The sequence below is a fragment of the Hyperoodon ampullatus genome (assembly GCF_949752795.1).
Source record: "Hyperoodon ampullatus genome assembly, chromosome: 1".
NCBI classification, from domain to species: Eukaryota; Metazoa; Chordata; class Mammalia; order Artiodactyla; family Ziphiidae; genus Hyperoodon; species Hyperoodon ampullatus.
Window position 1 is genome coordinate 125,734,089 of NC_136914.1, and position 14,022 is coordinate 125,748,110.

General features: G+C 42.4%; 1 protein-coding gene across 1 annotated transcript in view; it reads right to left on the minus strand.

Moving 5' to 3' along the window:
• Window positions 1–14,022, minus strand: part of POLN (DNA polymerase nu) — a gene marked incomplete at both ends in the record, with an annotated part of 171,109 nt that overhangs the window by 155,562 nt on the left and 1,525 nt on the right. Inside the window, 2 exons of the mRNA XM_079702093.1 lie at window positions 687–1,190; window positions 3,138–3,217. Of these exons, the coding sequence (XP_079558219.1) occupies window positions 687–1,190; window positions 3,138–3,217 (584 nt within the window). The remainder of the gene's footprint in view (window positions 1–686; window positions 1,191–3,137; window positions 3,218–14,022) is intronic.

Here is a 14,022-nt window from a genome sequence, read left to right on the forward strand (position 1 = left end):
GGACCACCAGGGAAGTCCCAAAGCATTCTTAAATTTAACAACAAAAGCAGAAGCAATAAAAAAGTACTTGGTAAACTGGAGTTCATCAAATTAAAAAATTCTGTGCTTCAAAAGACACCATCAGGAAGTTGATAAAAACAAGCCACAGATTTGGAGAACTGCAAACCATATATCTGACAAGAGACTGGTATTAAAATATATAAAGAACCCTTACAGATACAAAATAAAACACAAATAACCCAATTTAAAAATGAGCAAAAGACTTGAATTTCAAGACATTTCACCAAAGAAGATACACAAATGGCCAGTAAGCATATGAGGAGATGCTTAATGTCACCAGTTATTAGGGAAATACAATTTAAAATCACAATGAAATACCACTTCACACACAGCAGAATGGCTAAAATAAAAAAGACAACAAGTATTGACAAGGAGGTGGAGAATTTGGAAACTCACACTTTGCTGGTGGAATATAAAATGGTACAAGTACTCTGGAAAACATTCAGCAGTTTCTTAACAACCTCATGAGAACTATGCAGTATCAGTCACTCACCCCTGGGGGCAAGGGGAAGGCTTAAAATCTTACTTCTTGCTCTCCTATCAAAATCAGACACTAAGAAAATGGGTTTCTTTTATGGTGCCAACAAAATAGAACAAACAAACAAAAACCAACACCGTTTACTAACCTGTTCTGCTCTCAGCTGAGTTGAGCCATCCTTATATATCAGAGTTACCACCAGAGCTACTGCCTGTTTGAGCATTTCAATCAGCTGGCTTTTCTCCAAAGCATCCAAATACCTAATATCACAAAAATTGTTTGTGAATGCTTTTGAGTTCCTAGAATTTAGGTAGGTTTCAACCTCATCAGCATCTTCTTCCAATACCGTAAGTTTACTTGTTTTCTCTGATGAATTATTACATGTGATATGTTTTCTTTTAAGACTCATGCTTTCTTCATTGTTTTCATTATTTATGTTTTCCTTTGGTAGGTGTTTTCTTTTATGTTCCATTTTCTGTAGAACTGAAGCCTCTTGGTCACACTGTGGAATTAAACACCTGGAAGAAGCCAATGAGCTGATATTCTTCTGGTTTTGGTCAGTAGACAGTTGATCTGTGAGTCTGATACTGGAGGACTGAGAAGAGAACTTGATGGAAACTCTTGATGTCTGGCTCGTAAGAGAATTAAGATTCTATAGAAAAATGGAAAATATTTCACTAGAATATGGATTCATAAGACAGGTCTAAACCAAAGTAAAATCTGATAAAACTCATCTAAGGTAAAGTGGAAACACAGCTTCACATTAACTATGATCCAACTTTCTAATGAACTATGGAGTGTCTTCCAGAGCAGTGGTTTTTCTCAACCAGGTAGGAGTGCATATCTGCATCCTGGGCTGGAATAGGCAGGAGTTAGTTTAGAAAGTCTCCCACCACGGCCCTGCGCTGGCACCATGCGTGTAACAGGAGATGCTGTGGAGGGGAGTGTGCTGCACATGTGCATAAGAGTGAGGATGAATCACTGACAACTTCCAACCAAAGGCCATTTATAGAGAAAATTAAATCACCACAATTAGTCGATAATATGTTAATCTACCTACTAAAATTTCTTTAAAAATACAGCTCGGCAGCAATCCTCTTCCTGTTTCAATCTAGCAATGTGCAATATTCATTCATCAGTTCACAGACTGAGGGGGAAAAAGCATTTCTCCGTTTCATTGTAGGATTCATTAACAATAAAATTTTATTTTTTATGTTTATTTTTCAGATTTTATGATATATTTATGCTATTCTGAACAAACGTATACCAATAATACTTTAAAAATAATTTTGAAAGAAAATGTTTTAACACAGTCACAGGATCACAGAAAATTGAAATTTATAGTCATTTTTATTGCAGAGAAATATTATATGCTTTTTAAGAAAAGACTTCCAAACATAAAATTATATCACAATAAAAATTCTGTGGAGGAGGATACAAGAAAAGGAGTCAAGAAGGAAAAGGAAAATATAAAAATTCAGATTGTTGAAGAATATCCTGCTCATGTATTTTTTAAAGGAATGATTGTAGATATCAAGTTATCGGAGTATAGTATTTAGATATTAGTGGACGTATTTTAAACTGTGATATAACAGTTTTTTAAACGTCAATATTATTAATACACCAGAAATCACGTCCTATGAAACTTTTTAAACTTGTGATAAATATTTTAAACGTCAACTTAAAAATATGTCAGGAGATACATGGCTTTTCAAAAGTCTTTTGTGAGAAAGGGAGCAAAACGATTTGAAGACCTCTGCCTTAGGGATCGAAGGAGCACAGTTTGAACACCTTTGGGAGAGAGAATTTCCATTCACCTTCAAAGGGCTGCACAGTCCCTTCCCTGTCAAAGATGCCGCTCCTTCCACTTCAGGGGCAAATAACCATCCCTTCAATCCAGGGATTTACTAAGGGAGCTTACATTAGACTAAGTTAGATTTGGATTTGGACACAGGTAGTTTGCTCCAGAGCCCACTCTCTTAACTATTATGCCACCTCCACCACTGCTTCCTATAGAAGGTCTTGGGTAATAACATGACCTCTTCTCATCTCTCTCCCAAGCCCAAACCACGTAACTCACCCATTGTAAATTTTATACCTTTCTTTCTGAACTTCTCTTTATTTCCACTACCCCAAAGTTCCAAGCTCTCTTCCCCTAACCTAAAAAAATTTCCCAAAGTCCTTCCCCCACTCTCTAAAGGTGAGGATCTTTAAACTGACCATTTCTTAGTCATCCTTTAGACCTCAAGTCAGAGTGTTCATACTTCAGACAAATGTCCCAGATTCCTCTCCCCACCTCCCAGAAAAAGCAGAACGAAACAGCACAAAAACTGGGTTAGCCATCTCCCCTATCGTTCCCAAAGCACTTGGCTCTGTCTCCTATTGTGACACTAATTCACCGCATCATAGAGAAATATTGTGCTTCTCTGTCTTCCTAGTCCCCTCATACAAATTAAACTATCAGCTCCTGGAGAAGAACTCCTTTTGGTTTTTTAAGGGTTGCATCCACAGTGCCTAGCATATAGTATACACTTGATAAGTATTTATTGAATGAATGAAAGTTATCTGTTTAGAATTAGTCATACTTGCAAGGTTTCACCTTTTTTTCCAGTGATTGATTCTTCCCATCTTCAAGTAGTACTGAATACCTAACACTGGATTTGTCCACCACTTCTGCAGCTTTAAAAGACACAGAAAGGAAGCATGAGGGAATAAAGAAATTAAATCATATAATTAGCTAAACATTGAAAATAGCCTCTATAATCATTTACTCATTATTTACTTAATTAAAACAATGTAGTAAAATTTACAACCAAAATGCATACTACCATTGTAATAAACATTTATGCAAAGTATCTTCAAATTAACTGGAGACAGATCTATGTAATCATGAAGTATTTATTAACAAGTATTACTTGGTGTTTGCCTTTGAATACTTGATTCTGAAAACCCAAGTTCACCATTTTACAGAAAGCTTTTAAGTATTAAAGGTGAAGAAATTCTTAGACTGAATAATATTGTAATGGAACAATTACAACTTCAGTAAAATATCATTAATACAAACTTCTCATTTAGATTTTGTTTTAATTTTAATAAGCTTGGGCTGGACAGGAAGTGATGGAACCTGGGTTCAACCCCAGGCAACATGACTCAAGTCTCCGCTCGTAACCTCTGGGAGGTACGTTCTCTCTATAGCAACGATAACAACAATGAAATGCAAGTGGGGGAAATCTTTCACTTACGATAAAGGAAAGTTATACTCAGGATTAATTTAACAAGAAAAGCACAAGGCACTCAATGATGGAAACTTAAAATCTTATAAAATGGCATAAAGCATGATCTATACAAATGGAAAAACATAGCACTGAGATATGAACAAAATATTTAATTCTCCTAAATATAAATTTAATGCAGGGACTTGCCTGGTGGTCCAGTGGCTAAGACTCCACGCTCCCAATGCAGGGGGCCTGGGTTCGATCCTTGGTCAGGGAACTAAATCCCACATGCCGCAACTAAGAGCTCGTGTGTCACAACTAAAGACCCCGCATACCACAACTAAAAGATCCTGCACGCAGCAATGAAGATCCCGTGTGCCACAACTAAGACCCGGCACAGCCAAATAAATAAATAAATACATATTTTTTAATTAATGTAATTTTCATCAGAGACCCTACAGGGTTCTTTTAATTGAAAAAATAATAATTTCAAAGTACATATGAAATATTAAATGTCTGAAAATAGAGAAGAAAGGTAAGGGGTTTTTTTGGTTGTACCATGCAGCATGTGGGATCTTAGTTCCCTGACCAAGGATCAAACCTGTGACCCCTGCATTGGGAATGTGGAGTCTTAGCCACTGGACCACCAGGCAGGACCCAGAAAGGTAAGTTTTTTAAAAAAATAAAAGAAGACTTGCTTTGACAGATTATCAGAACATACTATAAAGTCACTGCAATCAAATCCACAAGGTATTTGAATAGGAATAGACAAAAGATCTCTAAAACAGAGCAGACAATCCAGAAACTGACCCCAGGACTTATGAGAATTTAATATACAACGAAGATGGTATTTTAATGTAGTAGAGAAGGACAGATTAATGAATAGGGATAGTACAGCTAGCACCACTTCTGAAAGAAAATAATACATTGGGAAAACTATTTGGCACAAAAAAGACAAAGGGTTAATATTTTTATTATACAAGTTACACTGACCAAAAAAGAAACAATTCAATGGAAAAGTGAGCAAAAGATAGGGAGAGGCAACACACAAAATAGCAAATCCAAAAAGCAAACAAACATGATGTAATACTCAAACTCACTAGTAGTCAGGGAAACACAAACTAAATATAATTGGAGATGGAAGAGAAGAGGTAGTCTCACTCATTGCTGGTAAAAATGTGAATGGTTAGGATCTTTTTGGAAAGCACAGTGTCAATACTTATTAAAATTAAAAATACACACATCACTCTCAGGAGTTGGGAAGAAAAGGACGAACCCAAAGGGAGGAAAGATGGGCCTCTGAGATGCTACCAGTGTTCTGTTTCTTGATCTGGGTGAAGGTTATACGGGTGTTCAGTTTGTGAAATTTTGAACTATAATCTTAGGATGGTTGTGCTCTGTGTGTGTATGTGTGTGTGTGTGTTGTAACCTCAGTAAAAACAAAGAGATATAAATATATAAATCATCTAACCAAACCACCTCACTCCTGGCTATCTGTTTCATAGAAATACGTGCAACAGTAAATAGGTTTAAAGCAAAACATTTATGACAGTATTGCTTTATGGCAAAGGACTGAAAACAAAGGAGATACCAATCAAGAGGGCAGTCGATGAATAAATTATGTAACATCCACACCATGAAGCACAGAGCCATTGAAAAGAATGAGCTGTATTAGTTGACTTGAAGATGCAGAGATCTGTGAAAATATGATCCTATTTTTTAAAACAATGACCAAATCTCCCCATTTAGGTACATGAGTATGTTACACCCATACACTGGCACAGGTCTGGTCCCTGGGAGGCTGACCCTGAGAAGAAGGCTTGCATTCAGAAAGGTTTGGGGGTAGTGCTCTCAGGATCAACATCTGTAGGGGAGTGAAGGAGGGAGGACTGGTCCAAGATGCGGCCGCTACAAAGGCCTGCTCTGGACCTGACATGGTCCTGTATAGCTGTCCCCGACAGGGTCAAGGGAGCTGAGCCTTTATTCCCCAGCACCCACCAGTCATTACCTGATTGCTCCTGGGAAAAGGGTGTGCCCTTGGGCAAAGAAGCTCTTTGCAGCTGAGGCAACCATCAGGAGGGGATGTGTGGTGAGCAGCAGCTGGGGTGATGAATGGGGGGCTCGGGGCACCCACAGTGTTCACTACAGTCCTGCCTACGGTTCACTACACTGTGCAGCCCAGATATGTTCTAGGAGCAGCTCCTTCGGGACTCTGCTGGGCCTCTTCCTGAGGGAATTTAAGAGGAAGGTTAATGGGGTGAACTGCCTGTCCTTGTCCTGCAGCTGGTCTCAAAGCTGCAAATGCTGTTCACCTCCCTCTCTTACCCATTCTGAGGTCCCCTCACCCTGGCTTGGCACCTCTGCTGGTCTAGGTAGCTTGCCTGATCATGACCCAAACCCTCATCCCTGAGGGGTGTTAAGTCCCTGGTCACCATGCCCTTCTCAGGCCATGGCCACTGCATTTACCAGCAAATTTGATCAGAGGACCAAGAGGTGTCCAATCACATCACTTGGGTGCCACGTAGATGCTTTCCTGCCCCATTACGTAACAGCAGCCCTGACCTCTGGTGAACAGGAGGTCACCCTTAGCAGGATGGAGAGTACCTCACTTGCCTGCCAGTCTCTTGGAGTACAGAACTTGAAATGACTGTGCAGCAGCTATAGCTTCAAATCGAACAGTACTCTTCCTTTGCCCCTGGTGGGTTTCCCCTGGGGAGTCAAGACTAAACCTGCAGAACCCAGAGGTGTCAGGAGAGAGAAACACAAATTTATTGGGAGGGGCGTTGGGAGTGATGGTAAGCAGGGCCACTCCCACTGCCCCCTTTTGGCTCCCAGAGCCCTTAATTATCTATACTGGGGACACTGCATCCTGCAATGGTCACTGATGTACAGTGTATACTGCAGCCTGGAGGTCACCTGAGCTCAGCCTGTTACCCACCACTCTACCACTCTGTTGGGCTGGCATTTCTGGGTGTGTGGCCGTGACGGAACCTGTGGGTCCCACGATCATGTGCCCACTGCAGCTCCTTTGCTGTAAAGTGGGTCCCTATATCCAGGGCGATGCTATACAGGATTCTGTGTCAGGGGATCAAATGCTCTGTGAGCCTTGTATTACGGAGCTCACTGAGGCCCTGCGTATGGGAAAGGCAAACCCGTGCCTGGAATAGGTGTGGATTCTAGTCAAGACGAATCCTGGCACCTTTGGGGACACAAGGGGTCCAGTATTGCCAACTAGCCCCCAAGTGGCTGTTCTCAAAGTTCAGTACTATTGTGAACCTAGAGTTCAGTGTGTCATTGGAAATTCACCAGAGGCAACGGCGAGATCGGCCCTGGTGAGTGGGAGCGCCATGCTGTTGGGCACACACGTAGCCTCCGCCCCAGCCTCATGGTCACTCCATTAAAGAGCCCAAGCTGCCCGTACAGGGACAACAGACGACAGAGGCTGGTGGACGTCACCTGGCCAGGTCATTCCAGTTTTGTTCCTTCCTTCGACACTGCCGCAGGTAGATGCTCTCTGCGTCTGCTATTATTGTAATCTTCAGTTTTCTTTACTTCTTGTCAGCTAATCCCATTACTAGTTAATAATGCTTTAAAATTTCCCTGTTCCAATGACTACAGCGTTTCTGTTCCCTGACCAGCCTGTGTCTCATCCACTCCCTTAACAGGCCCTGGTACCTCTTGGCCAGGTTATGTAGTGACTTAATGGCCAAAAGAGGAGGTGGCAGTTCCTGAGGGAGGATGTGTTATTTCTCAAGATAGAACCCTCTTGCACTGTCTTCAAGGTGGGGGACTGGCGGGTAGAGAGAAGGGGGCTGGCCTTTAACAGAGAGGAGTAGCTACTTCTGCAGGTCCCAGAGGTACCAGGGATTCAAGATTTGAATGCACCAATCGAGACGTCCCCATCCTGCATCTCAGAGTCAGGTCCCTCTTCCTGGTCAAGGCCCTGACCTTGAGGTAGAACACCCGCCAGGGCTGAGCATCCAACCTCCTCTGGAGCTCCACCAGCCTTACTAGGCTGTTGGGGTTGGGGGGGGGGCTGTGACTGCAGGTGGTCTCTTCACAGGCTAGCAGGTGAGCCCTCTGGCTATCACATTTACCCTTTAATTGCTAATTAACCACCCTTGGCCTTTGTCTTTTTCCAAAGGACCCAGCCACAGCCACCCACGCCATTCTCTTCCATTGCCCTATTCTTTTCAAATACATAGTATTGCCCAGCAGCTTGCACAGCTGCTTGCACTGGTATGCCAGACCAGCCACCTCTAGTAAAAGTTTTAACTGCACCGCTGCCATCCGTATTTCACCTAGAACTTGTGATGAAGTCATCAGTGCCAGCCCACCTAAGGGTGACCAATTCCAAAATGCCATGTCTGCTTTCTCAGACCACTACTGGCACCCACTGCACAGATCAAGTTCCCTGGGGACCAGACTGAGATTTTCCTGCAAACGTTTATTTGGGGACGCTCTTGGGGAGCAGAAGGACTGAGGGAGTGGAAGCTCAAATGTGATACAGTTGCAACAAAGCCCTCAGCCAATCCCATCCAAGGAGGCGGAGGTCTGGGTGGCACAACATAGCCACACACACACAAGCTATAATTACTATCATGAAAACAAAAACATAAAAGGCATACGCTAAGTTGTTAACACGGGGAAGCAATAAGGGGAGATGTTTCAACAAACAAAAAGCCTGAACTAAGAAAACAATGTACATATAAACCCTTTCACTGTGTGTGTGTGTGTGTGTGAATATGTAAAAAAAAAAAATTTTTTTTAATAAATTTATTTATTTTTGGCTGCTTTGGGTCTCCATTGCTGCGTGTGGGCTTTCTCTAGTTGCAGCGAGTGGGGGCTCTTTGTTGCAGTGCACGGGCTTCTCACTGTGGTGGCTTCTCTTGTTGTGGAGTGCAGGCTCCAGGCATGCGGGCTTCAGTAGTTGTGGCACGCGGGCTCAGTAGTTGTGGTTCGTGGGCTCTAGAGTGCAGGCTCAGTAGTTGCAGCACACAGGTTTAGTTGCTCCGCAGCATGTGGGATCTTCCCGGACCAGGGCTTGAACCCATGTCCCCTGCATTGGCAGGTGGATTCTTAACCACTGCGCCACCAGAGAAGTCCCCCACCCCCAATTTTTTTTTAATGTGGGATTATGGACTTTGTTTTTGGTTTTTCTGTTTAAAAAACAACAAAAAAACTTTTTCTGAAGTAGTACAAACAAAAAAAGACTCCCCAAAATGTTGAGGAAAATACAACATAAATAATGAAATAGTAGTCCTTCATATATGTTTTATATGTCTGTAGAAAGCTTTTACAAATCGGTAAGAGCTGAATTCACAGATCAACACACCTGTGGCAGCATCAAAGATGAGACCACCTTTGCCTGCCTTCAAAAAGCTCAAAACATACCAAGAGTTAAAGCATTATGCAAATAACCCCAAACTACAACACAGGAAATTCTCTAAACTGAGTTGCAAATGAATCAAATGCAGTTTACTTCCAATAATGCATTCTGGTAACGAAGTATCATTTGAGCAGAAATTTGTAAAATGCTGATTTCACCACTCAGAGTCGTGTACGAAGGAGAGAAAGAAAAGGTAAGCAGAGGATGAAGTCAGGAAACGACGCATGTTTGGAAGTTAGAGTCAAATCTGAACGGGAACTAATCCCTTGTTGGTCGCATCATTTGCAAACATTTTCTCCCATTCTGTGGGTTGTCTTTTTGTTTTGTTTGTGGCTTCCTTTGCTGTGCAAAAGCTCCTGAGTTTAATTAGGTCCCATTTGTTTATTTTTGTTTTTATTTCCATTACTCTTGAGAGAAGGATCAGAAAAGATATTGCCATAGTTTATGTTAAAGGGTGTCCTGCCTATGTTTTCCTCTAAGTTTTATAGTATCTAGTCTTACATTTAGGTCTTTAATCCACTTTGAGTTTATTTTTGTGTATGGTGTTGAAGAATATTCTAGTTTCATCCTTTTACATGTAGCTGCCCAGTTTTCCCAGCACCATCTATTGAAGACACTATCTTTCCTCCACTGTATAGTCTTGCCTCCTCTGTCATAGATTGACCACAGGTGCATGGTTTATTTCTGGGCCTTCTATCCTGTTCCTTTGATCTATATTTCTGTTTTTGTGCCAGTACCATACTGTTTTGATGACTGTAGCTCTGTAGCATAGTCCAAAGTCAGGGAGCCTGATTCCTCCAGCTGAGTTTTTCTTTCTCAAGATTGCTTTGGCTATTCAGGGTCTTTTGTGTCTCCATACAAATTTTAAGATTTTTTGATCTAGTTCTGTGAAAAATGCCATTGGTAATTTGACAGGGATTGCATTGAGTCTGTAGATTGCCTTGGGTACCAGGGGGGAAGGGTGGGGGGGGAGAGATAGATTGGGAGCTTGGGATTGACATGTACACACTGCTGTATTTAAAACAGATAATCAAAAAGGACCTGCTGTAAAATTAATTAATTTTAAAAAATCTGAATGGGGCATAAAGAGAAGGAAAGTGATGGGACATTAAGACTTAAAGGGCAGGCAAGGGCCAGGCTGCATTGTAGGAACACATGGGGATGTTTCTACAGATAAATTCTGCAGACAGCAAGGACAAGAGCTGAGCTAATCCCAGCAACAGTGCAAAGGCAGGAGCAAAGTGGCAATAAACTGACGGCAAACAGCAATTAGAAAACTTCTGCAAATTTTCAAGTGAGAAGGAACGAAGGCTTGAATTAGAGTGGTGGGAATTGGAATACAACACCTGGCAGGGTTTGCTAAGTGACTGGACATAAGGATTTTATGTTTATTTGATAGAAATAAAAATGTTTATCCACATTATTCTTGATTAGAATGAATATAATCAAAATAAATATATTTTGTCGTTTAGCTTTATGTTATCTGTCCTTGAAATTGCAAAGATTTCCACTAGATGGTGGGACTAAAGACACACTTCACATTAATGAATTGGATTTTGACAAATATTTACCTTGAGGAGCCTAACACCTGTATTAATTTGTAATGTTTGGGCTTCCCTGGTGGCGCAGTGGTTAAGAATCCGCCTGCCAATGCAGGGGACATGGGTTCGAGCCCTGGTCTGGGAAGATCTCACATGCCGTGGAGCAACTAAGCCCGTGCGCCACAACTACTGAGCCTGCGCTCTAGACCCCACGGGCTACAACTACTGAGCCCACGTGCCACAACTGCTGAAGCCCGTGTGCCTAGAGCCCATGCTCCACAACAAGCCCCTGCTCGCCACAACTAGAGAAAGTCCACGTGCGGCAATGAAGACCCAACGCAGCCAAAAATTAAATAAATTAATTAAATAAAATGGCCTTTTAAAGAAAAATATGTAATGTCTATAAAACTATTCTTATTTTACTAGAAAAAAACCATATTCACCCCTAAGCTCTATTAAGTTAAAAACAATTTTGGATAAATGTGTACTAGAAAACGTTATTTGATTTCTATAGGTACTTAAGCAAAATACAGAGATGTAGTCTAATAAACATGTGCTTAATCAAATGCATGTTATACATAGCACCAGGCCAGCTGACAACCTTGAAATCACCCTGAAAAATCTTCCTCCCCCAGTATCTCCCAAAGACTTTCAGTGGCATTACTAAATACTAGAATGACAATGTAAATTCAAGTCAGATGAACCCAATTCTGAATCTAGTTTAAAGGTGTAAGAGTTAAGGTAAAAAGCTAAGCCACAGTCACAAAAGACCCACCCATACAATGGTTTAAACCACAAAAGTGGGCTTCCCTGGTGGCGCAGTGGTTGAGAGTCCACCTGCCGATGCAGGGGACGCGGGTTCGTGCCCCGGTCCGGGAAGATCCCACATGCCACGGAGTGGCTGGGCCCGTGAGCCATGGCCGCTGAGCCTGCGCGTCCGGAGCCTGTGCTCCGCAACGGGAGAGGCCACAACAGTGAGAAGCCCGCGTACCGAAAAAAATAAAAATAAATAATAAAATAAAATAAACCACAAAAGTTTATTTCTCTCTTGTTCTGAGGTGAGTGGTCTCAGCTGGTGGAGCAGCTGTTTCATGAAGTCACTCTGGACCCGGGGTCCCTCCAGTTGGTCCACAGTCCTCTAGGGCACTTTATCATTTGTAGGTTGGAAAGGAGTCATTTCAGATTCCAACTGGATGGAAGGAAAGAGGCCAGCTGGGAAGCAAGTTAGGTGTCTTTGGGACTGCCCTGGCAACAGCACACCCTGCTGACAGGAACCTGCCACTTGGCCACACCTGGCTGCAAGGACACTGAGCCACGTCATCTGCTGGCATGCCTCCAAGGCGGATGGATGGACTCTGGTGTGGCGGACAAGTAATCTCTGCCAAAAAGGCCTTTGGAGCAATGTAAAGCTCCCTCATATGATTAGGAAGTGGGAAGTGGCTGCCATGAAAGTCAGCATAATGGTTACCTTTGAGCAGGAAGAGTTTTGAGAAGGAAATTTTGAGAGATTGGCAATGTACGTGGTAGTTACATGATGTCCTCTTTATATTAACTCATTAAGTTGTATTTAAGTTTTTGCATCTTCTTTTCACAGCAAAGGGTTTTTAAATAAAGACCAACCTTGCTGCAAGAAGATACACACTGTCCAATTCTTACTGGGTGTGTATACGTCAGTCAGTCTAGCAGATCAGAAAATTAGATCCCTAAGTGACATATAACATTGTTTGGTTTTACTTAATACATTTTTGTAAAAGCAAATATTTGTAGTTTATTTCCATTGATTTCTCAGTTCAATTTCACTATTTATCTGGTATGAAATGGGCTTTCAGAAATGAAATGCTGATTTACGATTTTATTTATAAGAGAGAAGGATTTGACATAACAGCTCAGCATGGGACAAGAGTCTGGGAATCAATTCAGGTTCAGCATCATTCATTCACCAACAACCCACCAGCAATCCAACTTTATAACTCAGATTTATATGAAATAAGAATAAAACTGGTGGGACCGTGTGGCAGACAGACTCTAAGGTGGTCCCACGACCCCTGCCTTCTAGTATTCATGCCCTTGTGTAACCCCTTGAGTGTGGGTGGGACTTACTTCTAACCAAAAGAATACAGCAACAGTGACAGAATGTGATTACCTTACATAGGAATGTAATGTCAGTCTTGCCAGGGACACACTCTTGCCGGCTTTGAAAAAGCTGCAATAATGTAAAGCTGCCTATGGAGAGAATCATGTGGAAATGAACTGAGGGTGGCTTCTAGCCAACCATCACCAAGAACCGAGACCCTCAGTCCAAGAGCCTACAAGGGGCTGAACTCTGCCCACAACCGTGAGCTTACAAGCAAATGCTTCCCATTTCGAGCCTCAGATGAGCCCCCAGCCCTGACTGGCACCTGCACTGCAGCCCTGCAGAGGACCCAGCTAAGCTGTTCCCAGGCTCCTGACCCACAGCAACTATGAGGTAACAAATGTGTGTTGTTTTAACTCACTAAGTTCATAGTAAGAGTGTGACACAGGAAGATAGAATCTTTGTGAAAATTCCACTTTTTCCAAATCCAAGAACACTTGACAGAAAATACCTTATCTTCTCAAAATCCTAGTTTTCATAAATTTATTAAGAGGGTATTTTAAGAGCATGACAAGACAGTTCATGACAGGGGCTGACTGCCATAAATTTTTCTCAACAGAGACTCACATTACTGCTTCCAGAGGCATTTTATCAGGTTGTTTTTTTTTTTTGCAGTACGCAGGCCTCTCACTGTCGTGGCCTCTCCCGTTGCGAAGCACAGGCTCCGGACGCGCAGGCTCAGCGGCCATGGCTCATGGGCCTAGCCACTCCGCGGCATGTGGGATCTTCCCAGACCGGGGCACGAACCCATGTCCCCTGCATCGGCAGGGCAGACTAACCACTGCGCCACCAGGGAAGCCCCTATTTTATCAGTTTTTGAAGGTAAGTATATTTTGAACTCTGTCAAGTGCACACTGCTCTTTTATTTTGGAAAGCAAGTATACAGAATAAAGGAGAAGGCTCTTTGATTTTTTTTAAATTAATTAATTTATTTATTTTTGGCCTTGTTGGGTCTTCATCTTCGTTGCTGCATGCGGGCTTTCTCTAGTTGTGGCGAGCGGGGGCTACTCTTCGTTGCGGTGCACGGGCTATTCATTGCAGTGGCTTCTCTTGTTGCAGAGCACAAGCTCTAGGCACGTGGGCTTCAGTAGTTGTGGCACGTGCGTTCAGCAGTTGTGGAACATGGGCCTAGTTGCTCCACGGCATGTGGGATCTTCCCAGACCAGGGATCGAATCCATGTCCCCTGCACTGGCAGGCGGATTCT